Source organism: Taurulus bubalis, assembly GCF_910589615.1.
Source record: "Taurulus bubalis genome assembly, chromosome: 4".
NCBI lineage: Eukaryota > Metazoa > Chordata > Actinopteri > Perciformes > Cottidae > Taurulus > Taurulus bubalis.
In genome coordinates, this window is record NC_136592.1 from 15,558,009 (window position 1) to 15,585,656 (window position 27,648).

General features: G+C 39.9%; 1 protein-coding gene across 1 annotated transcript; it reads left to right on the forward strand.

Annotated features, from left to right (window-relative positions):
• On the forward strand, positions 1-26,582 carry prtga (protogenin homolog a (Gallus gallus); the record flags this gene model as incomplete). Its single annotated transcript, XM_079217537.1, has 19 exons — positions 1-67; positions 1,278-1,580; positions 8,659-8,803; positions 8,954-9,087; positions 9,235-9,531; positions 10,211-10,370; positions 10,764-11,011; positions 12,808-12,972; positions 13,832-14,137; positions 14,940-15,128; positions 21,224-21,319; positions 21,435-21,621; positions 22,455-22,582; positions 22,708-22,878; positions 24,406-24,576; positions 24,720-24,843; positions 24,963-25,104; positions 25,383-25,496; positions 26,139-26,582. The coding sequence occupies 19 exons, from the start codon at positions 1-3 to the stop codon at positions 26,580-26,582; spliced, it is 3,591 nt and encodes a 1,196-aa protein (XP_079073663.1).
• Between the last annotated feature and the right edge of the window lie 1,066 nt (positions 26,583-27,648).

The following is a 27,648-nucleotide window of genomic DNA, read 5'->3' on the forward strand; positions in this document are numbered from 1 at the left end:
ATGGCGCCTATCAAAAGGAAACTATACCAGCGGTGGCTGTTCTTGGTCGTGTTTCTTCCAATCTCAGGTGAGGAAAGTTTTCAGCTATATTTTGCTCCAGAGTTAAGTCGTTAAAATACTAACAATTAGGAGCATGTAACTGTCCGTAACCTACACGAATACACGAGAATGTCACCTTGATAACTTGATTAACCGGGTTTGGCATTTACCTTGTCTAATAAATTAACTACTGGTTACTTATTTACAGTACAATTGGCCGACAAACCATCATTTAACTTTCTTTGAATGTCCTCTCTTTATATCTGAAATAACAGTCACGTATATTAAATAGTTAACGGTTAAAATGTTTCTCTCAGTCGTTTTACTCAATTTAACTGTCTCTAACTGCTGGAAGGTTTGTTAACTTATAAAATTAACGTTGCTTCAATTCAACACTGTTCTGAGCTACAGCTAAATATAAAGATATCCTGTTACTGATGAGGGTAAACTAACGTTAATAGGGTGGATATATTCTCTATAAAGTCACATTCAGTGCTTTCAATTTGTATTTTGGCTGAGCAAGCGTAAACTGACATTATTTATATTGATAAGTATTACAAAGTATTTAGTTCCACTTGGCCTCCTTGATCTTCTTACCACGATCATCCAATTACAGAGCTGAAATGAGAGATCAGCAGTGTGTCAGTCCAACAAAGAACAAGTTTCTGGTCCAGAATCAAAACGCATCATATCAAACACAGAGCTGGTGTTGGAGATATTGCTCAGGAAAGACTGCATACTGAGGCCATGCTTCAAAATGTTGCAGGTTGTCATGTCATTGCTTTGAATTCAAAGTAACTGCACTGTACTCTGTTGATATATTGAAGAGGAATGACACTGTCTCTTGATTTGGTCCACGAAGAGCACATTAATGAAACTACATAATGCTCATCCTGAGTTCAGTAATATGTTCTGTGTATACTAATAGGGACTAATCGGATCAACAGTTTCACCTTCAGCTGGTGACTTTATGAGCTGTAAGTAATTGGATTAAAGTGGTAATGAAAGCTACAATGGGATTACAGCGCACGACAGTAGATCTCCAACCCTCTTAAATGTAATATTATACCTTATACGTTTTTGTGTCACATTTGTATCCATGAGACTATAAAGGCTGATCCAGGGGATACTGAGCCACAGCCTCCAATAAGTGCTACTATTGACTGAAAATTCACCTTTTTAAATCACTTTAAGCCAGTAACCAATCACTCACATGCTTTTCTTCTTTCTTTCTACAGGTATTTTATGCTTCAGCGAGTTATTTTTCATCAAGGAGCCCCATGATGTCACTGTCATGCGGAGAGAAGCTGTTATTTTGGACTGTCAGGCACATGGAGAGTCACCCATCAACGTCAGATGGCTCAAGAATGGAGTAAAAGTGGTGGAGAACGAACGGGTGTACCATCTCTCCAATGGCTCCCTTTATATTTCAGAGGTGGAGAGCAGAAGAGGAGACAAATCAGATGAAGGGCTCTATCAGTGCCTTGCTCAGAATAAGTATGGCGCAATCCTGAGCCAGAAAGCCCGTCTTACAATCGCAAGTGAGTATGATGCTGAAGTCAGATTGGAAGTGTTGAGGACCTGAGATGGGATTTAGGTGATGGCGAACTCTCATCATGTTCACGCAGAGTGTAAAATATTGTATTCTAGCTGTTTGCTCCTATTTATTTTCAATAATCATCAGGTGAGATTCAAATCTCCCTGCACAAATTCTTCATGGCATTTTACACTTTGCTTTATTTTGCTGCTCAGTGAGGCAGCTTTGGTGGTAGCAGTGAGAACAAAGTCTTTAAAGTTAGAGCCCAAAAAAGATGCTGTTTGGAAGAGGACTATGCCTATTGGTGTGTTAATGAAGGGGCAGCAGATTTGAAAGGTTAGGAGCTGTCCAGGAGACCAGGTCTCCAATGCTGAAGAGCGGATGACCCCTATTCACTTGCTTGGGCTTTCATGTTATTGCACCCTGATCACTTTAAGAATTGTCCTTTTGGAATGCTTTCTCCTCCGAAGTTGGCTTCGTATTTTAAGAGAAGCTTTAGGCAGAGTTGGTCTTTTGGGACCTTACATCCCCTCCTCCCACACCACAGGACATGCATCTTGCTGTGCCACTTTTGCAGAATGTATGTTAACCTTTTTACCCTGCCAGCAATACGTTCACTTGTCAATTCCACCTGAATGTGATCCAAGTTGCTGAAAAGTACTTCTGATGCTTTTCTTTTAACAGATGATAAAGAAAAACAAAGTCTGCTGTCATGTTAAAAAAAAAGTCCTCTAAAGACCAGCATCGATTAATAGGAGCTGATAACATTGCCAGCACTTTTGGATAATTGTTAATGAACTTTGATTTAATGAGGTGCAATTATCTTTAGTTACATAACAGTTCATTGTTCCAGTTTGCATGAATTATTCTAAAGTTGTACATAACTACTTGCAATGCTCTCTGGGAGATTGCCCAGTCTTAAGTCAGATATGTTCTGGTACTTACAAAGTATATATAGTATATATATTATATATAGTTCATTAATTATTTGAGTGGTATACCTGCTTTATAGTTTGAAGTTAAGAGGTGATAACGGCTGCCAGTAAGCTTTACTAGTTAGTTTAAAATGGCACTTAGGCCTGCTTAAGGGTCTATCTGGAAGCTCATAAAATTTGCACATACCTGAGAAATGCTCAGCTGAAGGACACAGAGGTATCAGTGGGGGTTGCAGAGAGAGGTGTGCACACACACACAAATGTGAATTGCTGTTTCCCAGTACCACTGCCTTACCGCAAGTGTCTAAATTACCTAACTTTATTGCAGGTCCTACCAGGTCAGTAGGGGCTGGAGGCTTTGCACACAATTGTTTTCTGCCTCACTTCTCTGGTGAAAGGATGAAAAGCTTTTCACTCTGCCTTTTTTGTCCACATTGTCTCCCATGCTCGCAAAAGGAAAGAGTTTCTTTGGGGGGCAATTGTTTGTCCTGATATCAGTGGACAGAACAGCTGGATCTGTTCACCACTGAAAGGCTAATTACATGTATTGCAAAAGTTAAACACCAAAGATTGATTCTAAGTTTACATTTTGATTGAAACGTCAGGGTGGCAATCCTCATTAAACATAATGGCTCTGTTCTAAGACCTGCCTGTTGTGCTGACCTGTTCAGGACAAATCTGAGATTTTGTCAATATGTGATCATTTGAATTTGATCTATGTTAACTGAGCATGAATTTGATCCAAGTGTCACTGTTTCCTGAGGTCCTTTCACATGTTAATTCCTCATCTGAGAGATGCATAGTGTAACAAGTGGGTACCCTCCAGTCCCTCCTTTCAGAGCCAATTTCATATCCCTCCTTATCAGACTCATGCTGCCATTTCCTTTCCAATAGCCTTTAGAAGGTGTTTTATGTCTGCAGGAGTAGTACCCTGGGTGAGTTTTTCAATCCAATGCTCATGTACTGAAGCTTTGAACCTGCTGTTCTTTGAGGAATGTGATGATGATGATAGAGTGTAACCTTAAACATTAGTTTGCTAAAGTACAAAGGTGAGAAGGGATTTGGCCCGCATGTTGGTGTAAAGTAGGCACTGTCAGATGGTGAAATGTGCCCAGAGTTGTTGAGTCTTACGTATGCATTGCAGTCTGGATGGTTTCAGACATGATGATGTGTCATATTCACACTGATGGGGTGCTGATTTTACATTTGACATGACATGAAGTGCCTTGTTAAAGTGTATGTTGTTGCTGCTTAATGAATGAAAAGTAATTTAGCAAAGTGCTTGTTTTGTGGTGACCACTTCACTGTCATGTACCGATCCAACTTTGTATCTCCCGCAGAATAAGTGCCAGTGAATTGTAATGGCATCCTAGATTAAAGTTGTAGTGTGATTGTTTCTAGCAAGTTGCAGAAATTAGATATCTTATACTGCTTATTATTCTTTATAAATCTGAGATCAGAATGAGCTTCAAAGGAGTTATTTGAAGGAGCTGCTGCTGTTCATGTACAAAGTTTATTTTATTTTAAGTTTAAGGCATTCAGGCCAGGACCACAGCGTTATTTTAAGTTGCTACGGAATGGTTCTTACTAGCACTCGCTTGGCACAATTAGAAACACCAATAAGACGAGAGCAAACCTTGCACAGTGTGAGCTGTGGGGTGAATGAATGAAATGGCCTGATGTGAGACAACTCAAAGCCTGGAATCTTGTTTTTCTCCTCGGCTGGACACGAAATGTTACCATGGTTCCCCCAAACGGCAGGCCCAGAGGTCAAAGGTTTCTTTAAGTTGTTCAATAGATGGAGGGCAAAGAGACAGAGCGCAGGACTTAAATCTTTCCTCCAACAATTCGTGAGTTTTATCAGTTGCTGTAATAGTCCTCATTGGGTCTACTCTCTCACTTATCTGTCGTATTATGTAACACAACTTTTATTTTGTCATCTGCCATCAATTTATTTTTCTAATACGTCATGACAAAGTATAAAGCTGTTGCTAAAAACAGAATGTAGCTATTTACAGATTTACTTGTTATGATATGGAGATTAAAGACAATGAAGCCACTGTTTGTGGTGAGTAGAGGTCGCTGTTGAATGATTGGAAAACTTTGGAGCAGAGATAAGGCGTTGGAGGAGGGGATGAATGCTCCTTCCGACCCGCTCCCCCATCGCACGCACGGTGCTTTCAGAGGTCACGCTGCTCATGGGAATAGCTCTTTGTTTAGCCAGGCCAGTGGTCACTTGACTGTCCTGCAGCCTGTGTTTAGCAACAGCACATCTGCCAGCCAGCTAGTGATTGATTTGTGGGCTTTTTCAGCTTTGCTTTCTTCTCATTCTCTCTTATCAGCTTTCTTTTTTTGCCAAGAGCCTTTTATTAATGTTCAATGGGGTCACTGAACATTTTAAAGGACTCATCAATCAGTTAGAAAGTGGTGTTTTTCAGGAGGAATTGTGGAATGAGTAAATGTACTAAAAAAACTTTGATTTCTTTTAATTTTGTTGTAATTTAGCATACAGCTTGCAGGATCAGGAGAAGATGATACATTTGACTGTATTCCTACAAGATTGAACTCTGGGGGGTGGGTTGGGTTGGGGGCCGTCATAGCCATCCACTTAGTTGAACTAGCTTAACTTTACATAACTGAACACAAACTGCTTCAGCCACAATGTTAAAACCAGATTGAAGTTAACATACTGTCATTTACTGTCGATGACAATGTTTACAGAAAAGTATTTAGTTTATTCCAGAATATTTTGCTATAAGTGGGATTTAAAGTGCTATCTATTTGACACATAGTGTGTTTCCTTGCCTGAATAAGAGAACAGTGCACATGTTTAATATGAGATGTGTGAAATATGCTCTCTGTGTTCAAGCTCACTTGCACTTAGACTATGCTCTGCTATGCTCTGCTGTGCTCGGGCTGAGAAACTGACCACAGCAACCAGAGGAGAGAGGGCTGAACTAATTCCTGGTATTTGTAAGGGAACCTTTGTTTGGGCCTGACCTGTCCACTGACATCAGCAGGCCCATCTGTTGCAAGCTGATGTGAGGGGAACATACAGAGATAAATAAGGCATGTGGACAGACTCATATTTTGTATATCTTTAGCTTTGAATTTTGGACTCTGGACATTGCTGTCCCTTCATGTCAAGCATGCAGTTGGTTTAACATTGTGGGTGAACATTTAACAGCTGTACCTCATGTGTTGCTTTATTTGTTGTAGTAGCATCCACTGGCGCATGACATCGATACAGAAGAAAAGGATATTATTACAAAGCAGCATTTAAAGACGTCCCAGCTGGAGAACAAACTGGGACATCTCAAGGCAGTTTGCAGTGAGCAGTAGTACTAGTTCATGTGGGGCTCTGAGTTGGGTGCTAGCCAGGATTTGTGGAGGTGAGATTGTTGTCAAAACCCTTTCTTCATGCTTTTGGGGAATAGACTTTGGAATGTATTCTTATTCATCCTATATTCCTCTTCTTCCTCCAGTTGACTTTAGTGTTATGGCAAACAAAACCAAAGATTTTATATATTTTGGTGGATTAAAGGAAAATGATGCTCAGTGATAGTGATTTTTTTTAAATTTTCATCTACTTAACACAAGGAATAGATGGCTCAAGGACGACAGTTCAAGTAAATCACAAACAGCTTGACGTGTTTGCTCTGATTATTTCATCTGCACATTAGATGCCCTTCGGCAAACATTATCGCTCAAGGCAGAAGGTCAGCCTTCTATTTTCAGCCGGTAGTGCTCTGGCCAATGCTCGACAAACCCTAGCACTTATAGATTTCTCTCCTTGTTTTAGTAGTTTATCAATAATCAATAATCATCTCGCTGTTTGTCAATCCAGCATTATTTGACTGAAAAGCAAAGTAGAGAGGCAGAGGATCAGTGCAGCTCATCTCTCATGCCCTGCAGTCATATCACCTCACCACATAAATGGCATTTTTGTAAGAGCCTGCGTTAAGAGTCGGGGGTGGGAGACGGTGTGCACGTGAAGGAGGGGGTTCTGAATGCCTCTCCCTGCTTCTGTCTTCACATCAAACAACCACAGTGGAGCTAAGAGGGGTAACAGCTCAAGACTAATTTGATTAAATGTGTCAATGGCGAAACGATCAGATTGTCACAACAGTTTGCTTCTTGTCCAACAAGAATGATAACAGACACGTACCCGACATGTTCATCAAAGTCTGTGAGGGAACACGGCCAGACAGTGTATTGTAAACAACATCTAATAATTGAATTAACAGTCATTTAGATTCGTACGTCTCTCAAGTCTCTCGTATTGGGTCCCATTACGACACTATGACAGTGGGGGGGGGGGGGAATTTACCCAGCAGCCAAAATACGTCTCTAAAACTATCTAATCATTACATTTATTTAAAATAATCTAGTAATCAGAAATACCATACATTATTGTTCATAATTTTATCTCAGAACCCAAAACTACTACCCTTCCTTTGGCCAAAATGAGACGCTCTTTTCTCCACAGATGTCAGCTAGATTTGGCCAGTTGTGTAAAAGTCATAATTCATTGTATGTTTTTTTGGGGGCATTTAGAGCTCTCCTGCTGTTTAGCACCACCACACCTGGCAACACTGCTTGCACACAGCAATCCATCATGTTCCTCATGGACACTAGAGTGTGTTTATGGCAGTGGTGGATTGCCTGTAGACTTTTCTCGAAAGCACAAGTTACCACAGCATGGTGTTGCATGCAACTGTAAAACAATATACTAATTAGGGTGTTAGATATCCAATTTAGTACAAATAATTTTGGTTGGGAATGTGCAAGTCAGACCATTAATGTTTTTTCCCCCTTTGGTTTCACAAGGTTTCCTTTTAAATATTGTATTTATTTACACCATAATAGAACATTGTTTAAAACAAAGTGTTATATTTGTTGCATGTTTAGTTACTCATTTAGTAAATAATTAATTAATTTCTCAATATTACAGTTATTCATGTGTGTCTGTGGGTTCCATGGAAGATCTTAAAAGATTGCGGCAGAATAAAAGAGAATTTTTTTTCTCCTGCACTGAATACATGACAGATGTGGCTTAAACTTAATGCTCTGCTTCCTGCTCCCTTCTGTGTCTTCTTTGCTGAATGCTGATGGCTCACTGCAGCATGGTGCTTTGGATGTGTGCACGGAGGTCAAAGAGCACACCACAGTGTGTTTGTTTATTCATTACTTGGAGGTTGATAGTTTCATCCTAAAAGCAGGCTGCAGTTTTGCATCTCGAAAAGGACTTAATGAAATTATGTATTTTGTAATTTGGGAAAGTTGTACAGCTTTATTTTTCAAGTCCATCTATCTAAGTCTATTGATTTGTCCATCTCTGTTTGTACCATGTATTATTTTTATGATAATGAATATCATGTTAGCATGCTGTGATCCTCACGTTTTCTGATAATTACAGTATTCACTCTCTGTCCCAAACAGCAGTGCAATTGATTTATTTTAACAAATGATTGACCTTAGGCTTCTGCAGATTTTCGAGCATAAATGGGGACTGTACAGAATCTTAATGGCTTTTAGTGCTAATACGGCCCAGGAGGAACCACTGTCAAAAAGAGCATTCATTAACAAAAATGCTAACACAACCTAAACCTTTATAAAATACATACACTCCTGTTGGCTGTTCGGATCACCATAAAAGGCCTTATCGTAATTCATGTTGGGCCGTATTTGCTTGCTGCTCAGCTGGTTGCTGACAACCGCTCAGTTTCAGTGAAACCCTATCCACGCAGGATGTAGCTGTTCCACTCTAGTCATCACCTTCTTGCAGCACTCAGCAGGTCTGTAGCTTTAGGTAATAGCCATCAATGGATGTTTGAAATGCATCAATGAGTTTGGAAAGGAAGAGAGGTAAATCATAAATAGATAATAAGATTGAATCATCTTGTAATACTTGCCACACACACTTCATGTCTATAAAAGCAGTTAGATAATAGTGATATAGGTGTTATTGATACTGATTTAGTTTTTGTGTTAGTAGAAGCAGTTACCAACTGCTCTCCTCATTGCCTTCATCGTAAATGTGCAATCTCAATATGCGGCTGAAGAGGGAGGAAGATAGTCTATACCATCTCACTCTGTAGGGAAAAATGTATTGAAATTGTTCCTTGTTGCTGTGTTTTGTTGCAGGTATTAACGCTTTTACAATCCAGCCAATGTCTATCGTGGTGACTGAAGGCTCAGTTGCCAGGTTTTCTTGCAGAATTAGTGCACACCCTCCTTCCATCATCACTTGGGAGTTCAATCGGGTCACACTACCCCTTGCCACTGAAAGGTATGCACTCTGTTGTTTAAGTTTAATTTCATGGTTTAAATTTCAGCAGATCTATGACATTCTTATCCATTATCAGTTTTTGTGAAAGTTTGTTGTGTAATTGTTCCATATTGTAAGTAATAAATGCTGTATCATATTTCTCTCATCCAGAATCACAGTCCTGCCCAGTGGTGTTCTCCAGATCCACGGAGTGCAGCGGGCAGATGCTGGAAATTACCGCTGCATCTCCACCAATATTGTCAGTCGGCGCCGAAGCACAGAGGCCACCCTCACTGTCGCCCCAGGTGTGACAGTAAACCTCTTTTTGCAAATGCTTTGTGTAAAGAGCATCAACACATCATATAGTAATAGTTTGCTGAAAGTGTTTTCCTCGAATATACAATGTCTGTCACATAACAGTACATGCACTAACGCTGTCTTCCTGCCTTTAGCTCCCAGACCACAGCTTCTCCAGAGGCCATGCATCATCGCTGGGCCAAAGAACATTTCAGTGTCGCTGCATCAGAGTGCCGTCCTAGAGTGCATGGCCACAGGCAATCCCCGACCCATCATTTCCTGGAGCCGAGCAGACCGCAAGTCTATTGATGTTTACAACACCAAAGTGTTGGGAAACGGCAACCTCATCATCACAGACATCAAGCCCCAGCATGGAGGAGTCTATATGTGCAGAGCCACCACTCTTGGCACGCGAAACTATACAGTCGCTTCAGCCAATATCACTGTGTTAGGTACAGATACACTGTAGTTTCGCTATATATATATATATATATATATATATATATATATATATATATATATATATGTGTACAGTATATATGTGTGTGTGTGTATATATATATGTATATATATATATATACACATATTTGAATAATTGTTAATTAATTAATTAATTAATACCTATTAATTAAAACAGGTAGATCCAGTCATATCATATCCTAAGGGGAAAATTAACAATTATTCAAATATGTGTTGATTAATTCAATGAATATGGCCCTCTGTGATGGGAAAAAGTCATATTTACAAATATATCAAAATAACAGATTCAAGGGATGATGCCATCTATGAGAATTTGGAACTATCAAAACAAAATCCAAACACGCAAAATCCAAACACGCATATACATATATATGTGTATATATATATATATATATATATATATATATATATATATATATATATATATATATATATATATATATATATATATACAGTATATATATATATATATATATATACAGTATATATATATATATATATATATATATATATATACACAGTATATATATATATATATATATATATACAGTATATATATATATACAGTATATATGTGTATATATACAGTATATATGTGTTTGGATTTTGTTTTGATAGTTCCAAATTCTCATTGCTGTTCTTCCTCTAAAGCACCACCTTCCTTGGTCGAGTGGCCAGAGAGCCTTACCCGTCCACGTGCCGGTACCGCCCGCTTTGTGTGTCAAGCTGTAGGAGTGCCAACGCCTAAAATCACTTGGCTCAAGAACGGACAGAAAGTTCACTCCAATGGTCGAATCAAGATGTACAACAGGTATGTTCGTCTTGATATTCAAGGAATAATTCCTGAGATTAATGAATCCCGGTATTTTCTAGGTATTTGTGTCTGTATGCACAGAGATAATGGAAACAGGAACCCTAACTCCTTTTACTGTACCATGAAACACTTGTTGAACAGTCTTTGTTGGCAAATTAAAAACGATTTAAATAAATAATTCACTACCGTCGCTACAGTAGAAAGGAAACTGAATAATTTACCGCAGTGCAAAAGGGGTTTTAGTTTGTTACCCTAGAATTTGATCCGGCTCCTTATTCAACTGTCAGTGCTTGTTAAAGGGAATTATAGAATGATTACATCCTGGTAAAGGAGCCTTAAGATGAAGCCATCTGTGGGCACGCTCTTCATCTTTGTGTCTGTGTCACATAGCAAACTGGTCATCAACCAGATCATCCCTGAGGACGATGCCATCTATCAGTGCCAGGCAGAGAACAAGCAGGGATCGGTCCTCTCCATGGCAAGGCTCATTGTGGTGATGTCTGAGGATCGGCCGAGTGCTCCCAGGAATATTGCAGCTGACACCGTGTCGAGCTCCGCCATCCTTCTGGCTTGGGAAAGGCCTCAGTATAACTCGGATAAAGTTATTGCTTACTCAGTGCACTACATGAGGGCTGAAGGTGAGTGGCGTTTAAACAAACAAGAGATAACAGCGATCAGATTATAATTTTCTTTTTGTCACACAGGGATACTGTCTCCAGTGAAAGGTTATCGTTATTTATTTAGGCATTTCATGTTTGTGGCCTTTAACAGAGAATAACACACATTCAGTATCAACAGGCTTTGTATTGTTGCAATGATACATAATTTGCCAACGGTGGCGGAGGTTGCAAACCGCTTCATTCAGCGTTGACTTTTTCCAGCAGCTGAGCGTGTAGCTCCGGGGCACTGATAACATGGAGGGATGCCGAACATCTTTCATTTCTAGCCACATTGCAACGACACAAAGCCATTGTCTCTTTAAAGTATCAGGAAATAGCAGTTTAGGAACTTAAATGTTGCCATTTCCTGTCTAGTAACTATATTGTGGGAGCTGATGGCCATGTGTTGTTCATGCTATGTTGGTGGGCAGAGGTCAAGGGAAGAAACAATAAATGCTTCTTTAACATAAAAAAGAACAACAAGCCTTTTCTTGACAAACAGGAGTAGTCCTCTATAGACCCTCTATAGCCCTGTTGAGTTTCAAGATGCAGGTTCCTTTTCTTTTGACTGATAAAATGCAGAATGCACACAAAACTATTCACTCAAAGCACAAGGGTTGAAATGTGGCAGAAGAAAAGCCTTTCAGCTTTCCTGGGAAATGTTGCTTTTGACAACAAGAGTCACATTCAAACAATGTAACATTTGAGAAAAAAATATCAGCTTGTTCATTCAAGCACTGCACTTAATTATAATGTCGCTAACTTCCATTGGGGAGAAAATGTACAGAATTCAACGGGAGAGAAAGGAACACCTGCTATATGTTGTTGGGGACAAGGAGATCAACATAAAAAGGCCACTTTGAACAAATTCGGGTTTATTGAAGAACTAGCATCTGTCAGAGATTTTCTGCACTTGATTTAGATTTAGTGACACAATTTCCTTGGTTCCAGTCACAGAGAATGGCTGTTCACTGACCTTGAATATCAGTCAGTACGCTCTGTACCTAACGTTACAGAGAAAGAAGCTCAGCTCTAAATGGAAGCTCTAATGAAAGGAGGAACTAATTAGCCCGTGTGATGGAGTGTCCAAAAGTGTGTATTCTGTGAGGGCTGTGGAGGGTGTGAATTGGACAGGAAGGAAGACTTTGTTACACTTTTCTGAGAGGCTTACTGTTGCATTCAGACTACGGAGAAAGCTTTTTTTTTTACTTATCAAGTACCTTGTTTTTTACCAGAAATTAGACCAGGTCTTTTCTTTTTCAGGAAAAAAATACATCTTTTGTGCATCTTTGCTAATCTACTTTAATTAAATAACCTGTACACAGTAGGTCATTTGAAAAAGTGAGTGCATCTGGAGATGAATGTAAAAAAAGGTACTGCTGTAGGATGTGAAGACTCTAGCTATGCAATATTTTGGAATGACAAAAATATGCATGAAAATGTTTTGGGAAACAAACTTGAGGGAAAATTGTATTTGACCTTTGGAGTTTAATTTAATTTAATGAAATAAGAATTTAATGAAATAAGAAGAGATGAATGGATCTATATCTGTTTTACTTGATGAGAGAAAACATCAACTGTATCCTCACTGGTGAATAAACTGTACACATATTTGATTATGAAAAGATTAACAAAACATTTTTGTTATATTTTGTTCCATATCAACAACGTGAAGTTTTTTGCGGGCTTGATATGATGTTTCCTGTTGTGTCCTGAATTACTATTGCATTGTTTTGATTTCATATAAAACTCTTTTTACAATGTCTTTTGTTCAGGATTGAACAACGAGGAATATCAAGTTGTCATTGGAAACGATACAACTCGCTACATTATTGATGACCTGGAGCCGGCTCGCAACTACACCTTCTACGTGGTGGCCTACATGCCCATGGGAGCCAGTCGTATGTCGGACAACGTGTTCCAGCACACGCTCGAGGATGGTGAGGCTTACACTTACTGAAGGTCACAAACGATACAAACTTCACACTAAAAAACTAAATCAGAAGCATATCATATATAAACAGGGAGATGGTCAGAGAAAGAACCAACCGATATTATGGATCTTTAAAGAGACCCCAAGACTCTATGTTATCCAAGTGGGAGCTCAGAGGATGTTTGTTTACAGAATATTTTAACTGCAGGGAAAGAGCTTTGTATATGTAAGAGACAATCAAATGATTTGTACAGGGTGTATATACATGAATGTGTGTGCCTACATACATACACTCATGTTTATGCCTACATACACATCCATGTGTATGTCTGTGTTTATGTTCCATGCTGCTCGAGTTTTTTTAAATTCCAGGCAAACTTTGCTCATGGCCTGTGACAGATTTTGTCACCGCGTTAGCGTCACAACCGTGCGAAATGCCGTCACGAAACTTTGCAGATGTGTAGTTGACATCAAATGAAGGCTGAGTTCTGACCCCACCCCCGTTCTACACCCTGGTTCAATTTGCAATTGCGGCTTGTGCAATCACATTGCAAGATGGTCACTAGTTCATAATTATTTTGAGCTGATTTTCATGCATAACTCAAGTTCTCAGCTCTTACTGTTCCAATTGAAGCAGCTCATGGGGAGGCCACTGAATGTATATTGTTATCTATTAAGTACCATGTTTGGAAAAAATTTAAGCCACTGAACCCCAATCCTACAGTTCCCCTCTTTCCTATTTGTGAAAACAAACCTTTAGAAGTAACAGATATTCAGAGCATCATTGGTTACTTTTCCTGTTTTCTTTGGCTCACAGGAGCCAGGAGTTCTTTTGGTCTTAACTTCCCCATCTTGTCGATCTACAGTTCCACTTCGTGCCCCTGAGCTCAGCCTCACCAGTCGCAGTCCCATGGATATCCAAGTTTCTTGGCAACCCCTTCCAGACAAGCTGAGTCGTGGCCGAGTCACCGCTTACCGTTTGTCCTATCGCATCAGTACTGAGAATACAGTCTCACAGATAGAGCTATCTGGAGACAAGACCCAGCATCTCCTGGAAAACCTGCAGCCTGACACCATCTACCTCCTGCGTATTGTTGCTGCCACCAGCGTTGGGTGGGGTGAGCAGTCTGTCTGGACATCCCACCGCACTCCGAAGACATCCAGTGCTCGAGGTATAACTTTTGGAAGAGTTGCCTTCAGGATTTATTAAAGAAGATGAAGTAAAGATTTGTCTGATTTTCAAATATGCAGGCACAAAATATTAACATCTAGAAATACAGACGGATGGTGCAAAAATGTGAATTATCACTGAACCTTTCTCTTCTGCTTAAGCCATGAGGGAATCAGCAGAGGAGCTTGTTCTAATAATCTTGTTAAGACATTGCGTTTGTTACTATTTGACCTTTGCCCTGCACTGTCAGTAACATTGGACGGGTTCAGTCATGGGTCGTAAAGGGAGCGACTCAGGCCTCTGGGTGGGAACAAGTATTTGGTTGTTTAGAGCCACATCTGAAGCTTTGAGGCGGGGGAGGGGAGGGGAAGGGAGGATTTGTTTTTCCTGCCCATCTCTATTGCCCTCTGTCTCCAGTTCAAACTCAGACAGGAATCTTTTATTGACAAACTTCATAAATATAAATCTGTGAAATTGCTCCCTGACTGCTAGTGTGATTGTCTCTGGTCTGGATTGTGTGTGAAACAGCTGCTAAGGCATCCAATGGTATTTTCACTTTTCAAAGAAAACTCCTAGTTAGGAACCTCCTCTAAAGTCTGGGAACAGCTTGATGAAGAGATTCCAGTTTTCAATGAACAAGTTGATGAACAAGAACAAGTCACTGTTTGTTTTCATTTACATGGTTGTTATCTGGAGCGCTTTTGTTTTCATGGACCAATCGTACACTTTTGTTGGTGTACAATTGTGATCAATCTCGACATATTATCTAACTATGAATGTTTTTCTGACTCTTCTTTCTACAGTTCCTATGGCTCCCGAGCTGCATTTGGCACCTTTAAACTGCACCACTATCTTGGCACGTTGGCAGCTAGCACCCAGGAACTCAGCCAGTGTTCAAGGCTACAGACTCTTCTACCATGAGGAGAGCCAATCAGAGAGGGCCCCGGTTCAGCTGCGTGCCATGGAAAATACGTACACCTTCGGAGGCCTTGGTAAGTTCTGTTTCACTTAATTACCTGCTGCCACTGTAGTACCTCTGCAGGCCATCATACAGTATTTTCATAGTCTACTCGTGAATACCAACACTCAACAACAAAACAACAAAAAAAAGCTTCATATTTACATCGGACGTCCCCTTTATACGGTGGTTTATCTGATTTTAGAGCACCTTGCTGCATATATTTGCATATTGCTGATGAAAAAGAACTCCTATAACTCATTAGTGCTTTAAAGTACAAGTTCATATCAATAATGCTGATTGTGATCTGGAAAAGGTAATCTTTTTCTATCTATTTCAATTCTATCTAAATTAACGCACAACACATAACATTTCATTATGCTCGTGATTAATCATGAGGCAGCTACAGTACTCTTTTTCACATATAAGAGTATATGAAGCAAGATTTGAGCATGTACCCATATATTTCTACAAATAAGTGATACTCCCAAAGATTTGTAATAACAAATGTGCATGTATTAATCGTCATTTAAAATGTTTAAGCTCACAGAACATTAACGGAAATAGTTTGTGTTGGTTAAAACCAGCAGCAGCATCTATTGACAGCTAAGCTCATGAGGGATACATTGGCTTATGTGTTGAGCAGAGCTGTGCAACAGAAAAGTACCACATCCCACTTCCATGACCTCTCAACCTCTGTGCAGGATTTCAGAGTGTGCCTTTGTAGCAGCTGCTGGATGGTGTTTTGGACATATCACAGCTCTTCTGGCCTTTAGGTCAGCTTCATTTTGGCTTTTTTTGTTAGAGTGAGGAGAGGGGGCTCAGGCCAATGCAGTGGACAACTGACCATCTGTGGGTAGAGGGGTCAACCAGGTGGTCAGCAGCTGACTTGTAAATCAGGAAGCTGACTGCTTGTATGGGATCAGAAAGAAAGAAAGATGTGGTGGCACTATAAATTACTTTAGGTGTTAACTCCAACTGCTGCAGGCATTTAGTTAGTTAGATATTTAGTTCAATAGGTTAAACACCACTACTATTAATGATATAATACACTACTCTTGTTTCTATAAAATTGCAATGATTACTAAACTAATTTTAATTAAATATAAAGTCATGCCTGGGATGATAGTTTGATATCTTAAGAAAAAACTGCTTTGGAATGTTCTATTATTTTATGTTATGGTAACATTGGTATTATTATTATTAATTAGTAGACTAATATGTCTACTAATTAAAGTTCACTAAGTGCTCTTTCTTACTTCATCAGATTGTGTTAAAGGTTGAATAAATGTTCTGGGAGGAAAAGGAATATGCAGTCACAGCTGCTGATAAATATTAAGCCAAATCAACAAGCTCTGCAGGGCTGTGTTTTGAAGAGAGGGAAGCTGTTCTGTGGAGGCATATTTATTATGTGTTTTATGACTGCTTTGAGCAGGGTTGCTGGAGGAGCAATGACATCAAAGACTCATTGTGTTTGGCTCTGAGAGCCACAAAGATAGTTTATTAGCCAAGACCTAAAGGAAATGCAACCTCTCACCAACTGAGCTGTGGCCCAAACAATGAGCGTGTCTTGTGAGCAAACTATCTTGCAGGTCTGAGATTTCTTTCTCATTAATTAGTGCTGCAGCACTGTGCAAAAGCTTCTGACCCCCTGTGTGGCAACACATCCTGCATCAGAGAAAACCCTGCTGTGCTGTGAGGAATCTGACTAAATGGCTTTAGCGCTTTTCACTCATTATTACTTCCTTTTTTAAGACATTGCTTTTTACTGTTATTATAGCTGCACCATTAATTAATTAATTAATTAATTAATTAAATGTCACCAGCAAGCTGAGTCAGCTGACAACCTTCCAGTTTCGATTGTCTACCGTATCCAAAGTTAGTTAACATTAGCCACCATAAGCTGCTGGTCATACCAGACAAAGTGAAGCTGTGGAAGCAAAACCTTTGAGTGTAATTAATTGAGCCAGTGTACATTTAGTTGCTGATGAGTTGGGGCACACCTTATACCTTAGTGTTACGCACAGTAAATGCTCTGTATCTACAATGATAATAAAGGAAATGTTCATTCTAGGAAATGTTGGATTAACTGTTGGACTAATTATGAATAAATACAATGATTGTCTCTGCTACAACATGTTATGCACTGAAAGCCGGTTGCATCAAATAATGACAACAAGTTGATATTTACTCACGAGCACATGAACTGAATGGAAACAGAGTGTACTGGGCTTTGATTTATTGAAATGTCACAGTTACAGTGAAATTGATGAACAGGAACTACATAGTTCATTTTATTACTCTTTTTTTTGGCAGATTACTTCTGAGGCGTTATTTGCAAATGTTTGTAATTGCATTTTACTCCCTAAAGAATTTAAGCTGCAGATGCTCTAATGTGAGGCTACCTCCACACTAATAAGTTTGTTTAAAACCAGGGTTTTAAAAATTATAATGATCTCCATTCACAAAGGCATTTCATCATCGTTTTCCAAATGATTTCCGTCCATACTAGTGGCACGCCTGAGGACTAATATCGCATGACTATTCACGTACACTGGGCATGCGGGTGCCGGTGTAAACAGGAAGTAGATTGGTTGCTTAGTTACAGAAAATATGACTATTACGAGAATTATAGTAGTCTTATAAAAGGTAATAAGAAACGATGGTGTTTGATACTTACGATCTTCCTCTATTAACTCAGACACATTTTGTAGAACGTATTAGAAGTTTTATTTTTCAGACTTAATTACAAGGCTGCAGCTGTTGCTCTTTCTCTCTCTCACACACACACACACACACACACACACACACACACACACACACACACACACACACACACACACACACACACACACACACACACATCAAAGTTACTTTTAAATGATTCCAATTCACCCGGCTTCGGTAGAGTTTCTGAACTCTAAACCACTAGTGTGAACGCTCAAAGTTGCAAAATATATGCATTTTAAAATGGAAACATAGGAGTAGGGATGTATCCTAAGAGTCAACATGTTGTGTCCTTGCGACCATCAAATGCTGACTGGAATTTTCTTAGCAGGTGATTGCTTCGTAAATTAAATCTGCTCGTACTGTAAATGGCCATTCCTATAATCCAACAGAAGCCATCCCTTTTTTGCCAATAACATTGATTTCTGAACTGCCAGTTGTAGCAAAACTGGAAGCTGCCGATTTAGCTCTTTGTAAGTCTGCAGAAGGACATGCTTGGAGCTGGCTGTTAAATTATCACTTATGACCGATCCAGATGATTGAAAGCACACCCTGAGAGACAGGAATGTGTTTGAGAGGCTCCAGTTGGGTATAAATGACACGGTGTTGTGACCTTTCCTCGCGTGTGTATTCTCTGCTTGGGTCATGAGATGAACATGTAGTAGTAGTCGAGGCTTAAATACCTCTCATACCTGTTGGCACCAGGCTGCGCTGTGTCCACAACTGTTGATTTACCTCATAGCTGCAGGCCATCTTACATCTTGTCCACTTTGTTTGTTTCACAAAGCAAAGCATGCTTACTGTAAAAACTAGATTTGAACTCCAACATTCAAAGATTATGTCAGATGTCAGTGTGTGTCTGTGTTGATTTGCGAAGGGCAAAAGAGAGAGGGGGAGGAGAGAGATAGAGATATGATAGATGCTGGTATGAGGGTTCATGCAGGAGTTGACATTTATGGCCCCTGTTCAGGCCTGGCTTGCCGCGGCCTGGGGGGCCTTTCGCAGGGCAGAACAAAAAGCTCAGAGGCCAACAGGATCTGCATTTTGGCTGTAAAAAAAAAAAAAGGGTTACCACAAATGGCTCAAATATGTCTTTTAATACCAACAGCATAATTTATGGGAGTAAGGTCATGTGAGATTTATCTCAGTGGGAAGGACAGGAAAATGTCTTCGCTCAAGGAATGGAAACTCTAGCGAAATGCAGCACTGTAAGAATGAAATGTGTGGTGATGCAGCCACATTTATGTTTTGTAACTCTAGTTCTGCATTCACTGCTATATCAGGTCCTGCTGAAACAATTAGTACATTAATTGAACATTAATTACCATAACGATTGATAATGGATAATAATGTAAGTCTTTTACTCAAGCAAAAATGCCAAAGATTTTAAAATGTGAAGATTGCTGCTTTCCTGTGTTTTATGTCACTGTAATCTGGATATCATTCACACAACTTTGGCTCTGAGAATTTGTGGTACGAACCGATAGTCAAAATAAATGTTGGTTGCAGTATCGAAAAGCATAATGCATTCATGAATTATAACTATTTTGTTATCTGTGGTAGAGAGTGTATTCACTGGGTTGGTCCCGTCATATAATGTTTTACGGTCAGAGCTTCAGCTGTCAGGTCCATTGTGAGTGAACAACTAACTTTTCCTCCTAGTTTTCTCTGATCAGGACACTGTGTTATCACCTGTTAAGTGGCATTTTATTTTAACTCTTAATGTTTCCCTGTTTTTCCACTCACTTCATCTGCTTGACCCTCCCCCGCTCAGAGAGAGGCCTATCACCCCTCCTTTTGCAGGATTTAGCTTGCCCAGATTCCATGTCAAAGGTTGTGGCCCAGATGTCACAGCTTCCCCCCTCGCAGAGCTACTCTCTTGCATAATTACGACAGGCCCATTGTATTGTGGGGATGGGTAGAGGTGCATACTATGCGCCTGCTCCTCTTTAGAGGCCGACACTAAGGCATAACAAACTGGACCGAAAACTTTGGATAACAAGGTGGACATTGTACAAACGTGTAGGCTTTCTGTTTTTATTTATCTCTTGCAACAAGAAAATAAACGTATCAAGAGAACTTACTTTCCTTGAGATTAGTCTTGCTATGCCCACAAACGGTTATTAGTATTTTGTATTTTTCTTTTATTCTTAATTGTCATTGCAAATAGCTATATAGTTTTCGGCAGGGAGGATCTCTAAGCAGAAATAATAAGGCTCATCTCATATTCCGAAACCATGACCTCAGATTCTTTCAGAGTTTAATCTCGGCCTGACCTGCTGGCCCTGGTCTGGCTCCAGTGAAACTCCTGGGGGCTGTATGGGGGTGCAAGAAGCTAGACTCCACCCCTTCTAAACTTCTCTAAGCTCCATGCACACAAATTCATCTCCTGTGGTCTGCCTCAAAACGCCTCATACACCAGTACAAGTGTGCTTTCGGCAAGATAGACAGGCCTGTAATAATGGTAACAGAGTCAAGATTATTTAGTCAATTTAAATAAAATAGAAATGTTCATCTTTGATCTATACTTTTCTTTAACTGCTTCCATAATCAACAAGTGTATTGCTCTAGAGCAGCATCTATTGCATCATATTTTACAGTGATTTTCATATTTCCACCAAAGTGTGACCAAGCATTTGAGTTACGTTAATTGAAAAGGTTGAAGATCATTGTGCATTTATTTTACTGTATGTATGAGTTGACAGATATGATCCAGAATATCAGAATTGTATGCAACATTCAAATCAAACCCTGATCATTATTATTTTATGGGTAAAAGGGACACTTGGTCAGATGGCTTTTGTTCAGCGCAGGGTCTTCAGGGTCACGGAGGCCTGCAACTGATGTTGACCGTCAGCGATATCTTTCCCAGTGGATTGTGTCCGTCGATTTGACCCCCAGATTCTGGACCTGAATAGGAGTGTCCACTGACCAATGACCAGCAGGCCTGACTGGGGCCATAGAAAGGGCCTTTTTATTTTCTCAAAAGACTCTATGTGGCAGGGTGATTTGATGGATAGTGGAGCTCTTCTGTTCTGCTGCTCTGAGTGATGCAGAAACTGACCAAAGGACGCAAGGCACTGAACATCTGTCGCACTGCCTCACCTCTGGTTCCCACCGCACCATCAAACCGGAGAACCTCACTGACCCCACACCCACACAGTCCAAGTCTCTTTCATGTATCACTCCTGCTTCCTGTTAGCTGTAGGAATCACGTTGTCATCTGTCTTGGTGTTGTGGTCCATGGTGAATGGTTGAGTGTTGGTGAGGATAAATCTCTATGGTGTTGACCAAAGTCAAGATCTGAGACTGCTAGTAGACTAATGAGAAAGTTGTGTGTTTCACATTTCTAGGATGTGATTTATTTGGACATGTTGGTCTCTTTTCTTTTTCTTAATGTAGACCCAAGGAAGAAGTACCATATTAAACTTCTGGCTTATAATTTTGTGGGAGATGGCTACCAGGCTGACCAGACTATCAGCACTCCTGGATGTGTCTGTAAGTCCCGTAATATACTTGTCAAGCCATTTTTTAAGTGTGCCTGACTCTGAAGCATGATAGTGTCGCTTGTACTTGAACATTAAATAACATTAACTCTTAATGTGTCTCTCAGCTATCAGAGATCGCCTCGTGCCCCCTCCACCTCCTCCACATAATGTGTACACCAAGACTAACAGTTCAACCGCCGTGTTTCTGCGCTGGGGTCGACCTGCCTTCACCTCCAGCCATGCGGTCAACTACACTGTCCGCTGCAACCCAGTAGGCCTGCAGAACGCCTCGCTGGTGCTCTACCTGCTGACGTAAGAATTTCATCGTCTTACAAGTTTGAAAACAACCTATTTTTAGGCCCTTTCATCGAAAATTGCATACCCAAACTAAAAAAGGGAGTACCTCTGCAACCACTAGGGCTATTTTAATCATTTTGGTGTTATAATAAAAGGCTACACATGTGAGATTTTGTTCAGATGTGTTCATATGAGTCTATATGTTACTGGTTAAGAGTAAATGAAGATGACACACAGAAAAAAATGAAAAGGTTTCAGGTTGGTTTTGAATTGTTTTTAAACTATTAATTGATGAATGCAGCTTTAATACATTTGTTGGGAGTTCTATATGATGCTTTCTTGCTTAAACATGAGGGTTTTATGGAACGTAAAACCAGGTGTAAAACACATGTGTGTTTGTGTATCTTCCTCAGCTCTCATCTTAACACCATATTATATTATTGACATGTCACAGCCTTATCTGAATCATATCACCAAAACGGTTTATTTACAACACTTTACACACACAAATATAAAAATACTTTCTTAACACTTGAAAGTTGACTGGTCTCCAGAAACTCTCAGTTGTTTCTTTTCCACCATTGCCAGCACAGCTCCATATCACCATCTGCTGGGCAAGATCCTTTGTTAAGGGACCAGTTTACAAACACGATACAACTTCATAACACATGTGGATTAATATAATTATATCATGAAGGACACATGGCTTTTAAAGTTATTTTATGTATTTTTGTATTCTGTGGCACACAATTGCCATAGATTGTATTCTTTTAGAGTGACTAATTTGGAGTAATCTACACTGATATCTCAAAACCTTAAAAACCTCATGTTATGTCTTTCTTCTACAGGAGTGAGCAGAACCTTCTGGTGCGAGATCTGCAGCCTAACACCAAGTATGAATTTGCCATTCGCCTTCACATTGACCAACTGTCCAGCCCCTGGAGCCCTGTGGTCTATCAGAGCACTTTCCCTGCTGGTGAGTGCAAAATTATCAAACATTTAAATCGTAATAATTATATCTATGATGTGTACCAGGAGTTTGTGATTGCTGCTACAATGTCATTTTATTTGACCATGCTCTTCGTATCTGCACCCACACAGCTCCCAGTCTGGCCCCCACCAACGTGAAAGTGACTCTGATTGAAGAAGACACTGCGCTGGTTTCATGGAAACCCCCAGATGAACCCAATGTAGCTGTGACATATTACACCATCCTGTATGCCTCCAGAAACGCTTGGATAGCCGGGGAATGGCAAGCACTGCTAAAAGAAGGTAAGAAGTAGTGTGGAGAGAAAGAGGTTGTGCAGGTATGCAGGGGGAACCACAAAGACGTCCTCCTGTCCCGCACACATGGTCCATTGGAAATCAGTAACTCTTAATTCTCCTCCTTGTCTCTGTTCATTGTGACTGCTGAATGGTGCCATGACAGGTTGAGCTCACTGCTTTTGTTTTACTGATTATAGCCCAGTTTGGAGGTTTAATGCCATTACAACAAAGACTTTGATTTACTTTCTTATTGACCTTTTTCCACACAAAGACTATTTTGAACCACTTCTATTTATAAAAACAGACTATATCTGTACCACTGATACACTTTATGCAAATACAGTAGTGTTGAATGCATCTATTCTCTCTTTGTGAACAAGCAAAAAGAAGGCTCTCCACAGGAGTTTGTATGTTTTCTGCGCTGCTGTAAATTTCATTATGTTCAAACTTACTAAAATAATCAATATACAGACATCATCGACTGTGTCACTATGTTGGTTCTGGTTGATCTTAAAACAGTTTATTTAAGTGATAACTGTCCATAACTATGTAATTAAGTTTTAAAAATGCGTTTCATTGTGTATTCTAGAGAAGACATTTTGTCTGCAGGTCTAAATGAACAGATTCAGAGAGATATAAACTGCAAGTGGGTGTTACCTGTTCATAGAAAATATATTGTTATATAAGATTAAGGCAGAAAGAAAACCAATATCAACAAATATTCTGAATGATTAAGACAATATGTAAGAGCCATAATGTAAGTGTATAATGGTTAATTGGAATTTCAGGAATATTAATAATTTAATTTCTGAATTATGAACATGGTGCAGGAACTATGATATGAAACATATTGAAAGACATTTATGTTGATGGTTGATTTTGTCCCAACAACAATAAAGTGAGAAATCTTTGTAAAGCGGCCATTCCACTCAGTCACAGGCATTATAAAAGCTGTCGCTCGATCTGGTTTCTGAGGCAGTAGAGCTGTTTTTTAGGGCACATGACCTCAGGAAACAAAAAAAGACACACTATACCCCCTGGTGAAGGGGTCAAAAGTGAAGCCGTTCACAAAGCTCCTCCAGCTCAGCCCAGCCCCCCATCTCCTCCAACTGAACACCCACCTCTCTTCGGTCTCTGATGGGACCCTGGTGGTGTGTAGACTGGGTGGTACTGGATAATGGGATGTGTTTAGCCCTGATCCCCTGACCTCCTGCTCTTACACATAGCATCTTTCATCTGTGAGGATTGTTTTTATGTTTGTCTTTTTACTGCATCACAAAGACCTGCTCTTTAAAGGTCAGCTGACTGAAAAAGTCAGAGGTTTACATGTATCTTTACAGTAGCATATTGGGGTAACAGTACAACAACTATGTGTGTTTATTTAAGATTAACTCATGTTGCAGTGCTTAAATATATTTTGACATTTAAGGAATAGTTGAACATTTTGGGAAACTCAAAACGTATTCACTTTCTGGATTTTCTTTCACAATGTGCAGTGTGCAGGTAAACACCAGAGTTAAATGTCACCAACAGGAACCATCACCATGTCACTGCTTGAGAACCTGAAGCCTGGCCAGATTTACTTTGTGAAAGTTTCTGCGTCCAACAAGATGGGTGATGGGCCGTTTTCTCAAACGATAGAGTTGATGGTCCAAGCTGATTTATCCTCTGGTCATGATCTTCGAGGCTCCACCCACTCCACAGGTCAGTAATATCAACGTTATCCTGACAGAATCACTTCATAACTTACGATTGGGGTTTTCCTTTAACAGGCACAAGCTTTTTCCAACTACGCTTTGGCAAATGATCTATACTCAATGTTGCCAATGTTGCTTCATCCTTCACAGGCTTTTCTGGTGGCTTCTACCACCTGGACCAAAAGTCAATGACAGGGATCACTGTTGGAGTCTGCATCGCTCTCATCTGCATCATCATCTGTGCTTTCATCATTGTCTGCAGAGGGAAAAATAGGTACTTAGTATGTCTGAATGCTTCGAAAAGTTATTTACTGGCTGCTGCTTCTAGCAGCAAAATCCACATTTCCTTGAGTAGCCTCTGTCTGTAGTGACGTCATGTTTGTTTCCCTCTAGGAAATTTTCAGCTGTTAAAACATGCAGAGAAGGAGTGAACACATCTGCCTCGGCTGCAGGACATCTGGCCTCTGAAGGACAAGCTGAACATGCTGATGTGAGCGTCCCAATGATGAGCCAAAACCATTTCATTGACGCCAAGGTACTTAACACTTAGTACAGCATACACGCTCACCAAAATCCTGAAATAATTGTGGAATATGTTTTTGGGGAAATTTGTCCAATATTTTTCAGTTTTTTGCCAACCAAATTGTATTTGCAACAGAAATACTAATTTGTGTATCAGAACTACATAAAATGCAGTTGCAAGAGTATCACTTCCAATCATATTTATTTTTACAATAGAGTACTGGTTATGGTTCATAAGTTTTCATACTTAAATACATTTTCAAATATATATTTATATATTTTCACTTGTAGGGTGGAACAAATCTCATTATAAATTATCTCGGCCCTGTTCAGCCCAGCACTGAGAAGAAAGAGAAATGGTTTTCCTTCAGCAGTAATGTGGAAAAGGACAGTCAAGCAGTCCAGGTAAGATTAAGATTAAGATCCCAATTAATTTCTTACCAGTGTTTGTAGATTACAAGGGACTCTCTTGTCCTTAATGGAGCCCCAGGCTGCATATGAACCTGGCTATATAAAAAGAGTAGACCCAAACCTCAGCCTAAACCTAAGCAGATCTATTTGATTGGTGGTGCTTGTTGGAGGTACTCAGCCTGAATTGAGCTAAATTGTGCTCACTACCAGGCAAAGAAGGCCTTCTAATTTAAGCTTGTGAGTGCATTAATACCCTTGTGGATTAATAAAGTATATATTCATTCATTCATTCATTTTGATATTTAAAGGGCATTCTCAGGGTTTTTTTTTCATAATTGAGTAATTATGAATATGAACCATGAAGGACGTAAAGAAGGTATAGATGTTATTTATTTGGAAATGCATTTGATTAGTATTTTAAAAAGTATTAGTATTATAAAAATGACTTTGTTTAGGAACTGCAAAAAGGTCTTCTGAGGGTCCTATGTATATTTTGGATGACAGCATGTGAAGGCAGAATAAGATAATGTACAGCAAGTTTGCTAGTGACATCAAGATAGGTTGCAGCTATCTGCAACTACACAACAACAAATAAAGACTCAGACTAACTGAAGCGACATGTTCTCTGTGTTGTAGAATATGAGACACAGCTCCGCCGCCCACCAGCCTGGCACCACAGTGTTGACCTATGAAGAGGAGCTTTCGATGTGTCCAGACCAGCCCACCACCCTGCAGGCTCTGCTCTGGCGTCCCAACGGTGACTCGGAGGGCTCCTCCAGCAGTGAGGGCAGCCACGCAACAGGTGATTCGGGTCGTTACTCTCACGACGAGACTGAGATGACCAACCTTTCGTCTGGAACCAGTAGCCGCCCTCCTTCTCTGACGGCGGAGGAAAGAGGAGGCTCGGACTGCAGCACCCCACCTGAAGACCCAGACGAGCTGATGGAGGAAAGTCCCGCTGACCTGAAGTTAATGGAGTCTGTCGAGAACGGCTGCTGTCATCAAGAAACGCAGAGCCGTTCTGAGTCTGCACTTTCTCTCCAAGTGTGTGAGACTGTGTGTGTGTGTGAGAGACTGTAAGTGTGTGTGTGTGTGTGTGTGTGTGTGTGTGTGTGTGTGTGTGTGTGTGTGTGTGTGTGTGTGTGTGTGTGTGTGTGTGTGTGTGTGTGTGTGTGCGTGACGATGTGAAGACAGTGGTACACTTTCATAAAAAAAGTCAAACTGCACTGAAGTAGAAGAGCAGCTGAGCAGATCATATACATGTCTGTCTGCTCACTGCAGCTTCTTATTTTTGTTTTGTTTTTTTGCACTCAATTATTCATCTTCTGGTGAGACTTGCATGAGAAGATTGATACCACTTATATAAGAGTAGTTTCAATGTTTTCATCTAACTCTTGTCTACTTTACTCTAGTGTAATTTTCAAAATGTCTAACGAATCTTTTAACAATGGAGCTGCCACCAACACAATTCTAAAATTCATCCATATAAACCTCCTGCAGTTATTTTCCGTTGTAAGTGTACCACAGGCCTGAATGTAAGTGTGGGAGAGAGAGCTGCAAAGAAACAAGGAGAGAGACCTTTTTCAACCTTTATCCTGGTCCAACACACAATGAACAGAAAGCCGACAAATGCCTTTTACAGTATAAAATATTTGCAGGGAGGGGTCATTTGATTTCTTTTACTTATTTCTTTTTCATTCAATGAATGTCTTTTTATTCTTTCATTATTTGTGTTTGTATGTTTAAAAAAAAAAATCACACCCACCATGAATGTTTAAAAAGACTGTCAAAAATGTTACAAAGAGTGACATTTCTGACATTATTTAAGAAAGTTTATCACTGGAGTGAAAGGGAAGTGTGAGTCCTTTTCACTGATTATCTACCTCGATTTACCTCTGGGTAAACTTCCGCTGTATATTTGATAACTACTTATACCTAAGTTTTGTGATGGGCTGCCTCAGTTTCATTACATGTTATACTTCCTGATGACTTTTCTTCTGATCGTCATCCATTTTTGTCCTTTTCTCTTACTTTGTCCTGATTTTACTGGATGGTAAGGGCGCTGCAGCTCTCTCCTCTCGCTCCACCTGTTGTGTGGCCTGAAGGATGGGAACATTTTGTTATTTATCTCCTCAGATGTTGCTGA